Source organism: Nicotiana tomentosiformis, chromosome 6, assembly GCF_000390325.3.
Source record: "Nicotiana tomentosiformis chromosome 6, ASM39032v3, whole genome shotgun sequence".
In the NCBI taxonomy this organism is placed as follows: Eukaryota; Viridiplantae; Streptophyta; class Magnoliopsida; order Solanales; family Solanaceae; genus Nicotiana; species Nicotiana tomentosiformis.
In genome coordinates this window covers 132,911,927-132,916,045 of record NC_090817.1, presented here as the reverse complement: position 1 = coordinate 132,916,045, position 4,119 = coordinate 132,911,927, and the positions used below count along the sequence as shown (strand labels likewise).

The 4,119-nt window shown below is 35.0% G+C and overlaps 1 protein-coding gene across 1 annotated transcript; it reads left to right on the top strand.

Moving 5' to 3' along the window:
* The first annotated feature begins 211 nt into the window (after positions 1–211).
* LOC104109274 (putative UPF0481 protein At3g02645) lies at positions 212–2,588 on the top strand. Its single transcript, XM_009618522.4, has 2 exons — positions 212–575; positions 803–2,588. The coding sequence occupies exons 1-2, from the start codon at positions 334–336 to the stop codon at positions 2,241–2,243; spliced, it is 1,683 nt and encodes a 560-aa protein (XP_009616817.1). The 5' UTR covers positions 212–333; the 3' UTR covers positions 2,244–2,588.
* Positions 2,589–4,119: the final 1,531 nt, after the last annotated feature.

Below are 4,119 nucleotides of genomic sequence, written 5' to 3'. Positions count from 1 at the left end.
TAAGGTGAAATTGACTCTTTTACAGCTCTAAGGACGGATAACGGGATATGAAAAATTAATAGGGTAAAGAGTTCAGCTTATAAACGAAGTTACTATCTTTGAACTATAACATGAAAAAGAGCAGGTTTATTAAATTCAGTTATTCTTTTTGCTAGGTCCGATAATCACTTTATTCAGTATTACGCATTTAGGATTAAGTGAAGTATACTATCCTAATGTTCTTCAATCTCACCCATAAATATTCATGGAGTTTCAATTCTCGTAACTCCATCATTCAATAAACCAAAACCGCTACATATTTAGTTTTATCTAAAGATTCGAAACAGAGAAACCATGTCTTCATGTCCGACCAACATGGCCTCAAATTCCAGTACTTCAAACTTCGATGAACGCCGATGGGTTATTCAAATCCGTCGAACACTTGATGAAGAACTTGAAGAAGACACAGAAATCCCAGTGAGCATTTATAACGTTCCAAAATCTCTAATGGTCAGCGATCCTGATTCATACGTGCCACAATTAGTGGCAATAGGCCCTTACCATTATTGGCGTCCAGAGCTTTATGATATGGAGAGGTACTGTTGAATTGTGTCACCATTTCATTTTAAAACTTAAACTATCAAAAGGGTATAATTTTATTTGCTTAATTATATCTTAACACGTCTCTCGCGTCTTTTTCATGGGCCAAACATCTTGTTAAACACTAGATCTTTTTTCACTGCAAGTTAAATTGTGTGACCATCTAATTAAACTACGAAAGAGAACACATTTTTAGTTACTTAACTATTTTATGTCTCAACAGGTACAAACTTAGTGCTGCCAAGACAACTCAGAAGCATCTCCAAGGTCTCAAATTCCAGCAACTTGTGGAACAGTTGATAAAGTTTGATCATAGAATTCGTTGTTCGTACCATAAGTACTTGAATTTCAGTGGGGAAACTTTGGCTTGGATGATGGCTGTGGATGCCTCTTTCTTGCTTGAGTTCCTTCAAATCTATGCCACTAATGAAGGTAAGCTTATAACTAAAGTATCCTCAAGAATGTCACATTTGGTTGATGTTGCAGGGCGAAAGTCTACGCATAATGCTATCCTCAGAGATATAATTATGCTTGAAAATCAAATCCCCCTATTCTTATTAAGGAAAATGTTGGAATTCCAGTTTTCATCTTTAGATTTTTCTGACAACACACTCCTGTCTATGCTAATGGGATTTTGCAAGGAGCTTTCTCCTTTCAAAATGGTGAAAGAATTCCCAAAATTTCAACTCACAGAGTGTGCTCATATGCTAGACTTTCTGTATCAATTTATCGTGCCAAAATTAGAAAGAACTTGTGAAATAACAGAAGACGATCACGACCAAACTGACGTGAACCGAGGAGAAAATAGTTCCTTTGCAAAATCAATTAGTCACGTTGGACAAGTATTTCGTGGAGTTTGGAAGATCCTTTTGAAAATAAACAGAGGGCCTGTACGCCTTTTAAAAAGAATAGTATTTTCCAGACCTGTTAAATTGATTTTTAAGCTGCCCTGGAAACTACTCTCTAGTCTTCCCGGAATTAAACTATTCGCACAGCCCATTGCATATATGTGCTTCTCAGAAGAAAAAGCAGAAGAAAATCCTGAAAAAGAAAGTGAAAGTAATATCAATAAACCCCCTCTTGTTGAAGAAATAGCCATACCATCAGTAACAAAACTTACTAAAGCTGGAGTAAGTTTTGTAGCAACCAATTCAGGAATCATGAGCATAAATTTCGACGGTAAAAAGATGAAATTTTATTTGCCTACAGTCAGTCTAGACATAAACACAGAGACTATCCTGAGAAACTTAGTTGCATACGAAGCGTGTAACGCATCAGGACCGTTGGTTTTTACGCGTTACACGGAATTAATGAACGGGATTATTGATACAGAAGAAGATGCAGCGTTACTTAGAGAAAAGGGAATAATATTGAACCGTTTGAAGAGAGATGCAGAGGTTGCAAACTTATGGAATGGGATGAGTAAATCGGTGAGATTAACAAAGGTGCCATTCTTAGATAAAGTGATTGAAGATGTGAATGGATTTTACAATAGAAGATGGAAAGTCAAGATTGTAAAAATAATGAAGCATTATGTGTTTGGATCATGGCAATTTCTCACATTCATGGCTTGCATTATGTTCTTGTTTTTGACGACTTTACAAGCATTTTGTTCTGTCTATAAGTGTGCTCGTATATTTAATATTCAGAACTCTGGTGATTGATTTTTCTTCCTTCTGGTGTAAGAATTTTGTTTGTTTGTTTTGATTTCACTTGGAATTAAAAAGTACAACGGATGGCAATAAAAGGAAACAAGAGTAGAAGTTCTTGTGTGATGGCTGTTGGACAAAGATATGCTAAAAGTGAAAGGTGGTTTTGTGTACTTGTGTTTGGGAAAAGACGGTGCTGTAATTTGTCTTATTCAAGATGCTTATTGTAATTTCGTTTTATAATGTCCTTTTCTCATCCTAGCGATCGTTTTCCTTGTGGTTTACGAGTGACGATGCTTTTAATTGTGATTAGAAGTGTCAATGACATGTTCTAATAAAATTGTATCATATCAACATTTCAATTATTTTATTGTGTGCAAATCATACTTTTTTAGTCGTCCTAATCATCTTAATTTCTTTTCATTCAAGACAATTTCAATTATAACTAAGAAAATTAGATTTAGGATTCTCATTTATTTTACCTACATGCAAATTCATTCCACGTCCTGCCTTTAGTTGTTTTTTCAGGACATCTGTTAGATTATCAATAGATACATTATTAAGTATTAGAGAGAGCACAAAACTTTGATTATACCCTTTACTTACTATAATAATTCCATCAATGAAGGTGTATTGGATATTATTTTTTAAAGGAAAAGAAGTCAATGGATCACCGCCCAAGCAAACTTGCAATTCTTGCAGATATACACTACTACTATATCTTGTCCAATATCTGCATTAACTACTTGTTTATTCATTAGTCATCCACATTTATTGAAATAACGTCGTAGTCCAAATTGAAAGGACATTTTAGTGAGATTATTAAGTAGTTAGCATTAACACGCCTATACCTAATGACACCTCTACGTCATGGAAGTCATAAGCTAACAGTAGCTGAAAGTCCTTAATTATATTGAGGGCAGGAGGAAGACCTTAGAGTCCCATATCATCAATTCATACGACTTGTGAGAGTTACACGTAATCGATGTGCTAACTTATCTATCGGTAGAAAAAGTAAAAAAATGATACTCCTAATTTGACAAATGAAACAAAAAAAGAAGATTTGCTTTTCCAAAAGTTTCGTGGAAATAGATGAAAATAATTGGCTCATATCTTGCCACTTAGTATTTTGTTTGCAACAGATGGTTTTCCTGGTGTTGAGTGAGCCGGTTAATCAGGGCCCAGGGTATGGGGATTAGTCAGCGCCAAGCACAGAATGGTTGCCCACGCCTCACTATTTTGGGCCCAAATGAGTCTCGTCCCAAGATTTCGGACCACCATGCCCTTTGTCTTTTGATTTTACACGAAAATGTTTGCATTTTGCCAGAAAAAGAAAAGGAAAAGTTAGACAATTACTCTTTGAGAAAGCACATACACATGCCTTAAGCCTTATTTTTCTATCAATAATCTTAACTTTAGATCGTCTCGCAATTATTGTAAAAAGTTTAGCTCCAGTCCGTCTTCTAGCAATCAATCAAACAGACAAACAGTGGTAAATTGTAAAACTCCTTTCTTATCCTCTCTTCTTAGTTTCTCACAATATGCAAAAACAATTCTTCATCACACAAAAAGCAAAATTAAGCTGCCAGTTGTTACAAAGTTTTAAAAATTTGCCGAGTTTATTGTAAGTAGGCAAATTTTACATCCTACGCTTCAAATCTACAATCCTACTGCCAGTAATTACCCGCCTTCATCTTCACTTCGAAATCTATACGGAAATAGTTGGTATTTAAGTAGTTTCCTCCAATAACCTGGGCAACAGTATAAGCATGGGACAAGTGCGCACAGATAGTCCTTCTCAAGATACTATTTAGATATTAGTAATATTAAATTAAAATTCTTAACCTCGAAAAAATTCAAAAGCTAATTCTTAAATAATAGTACTTTAAAG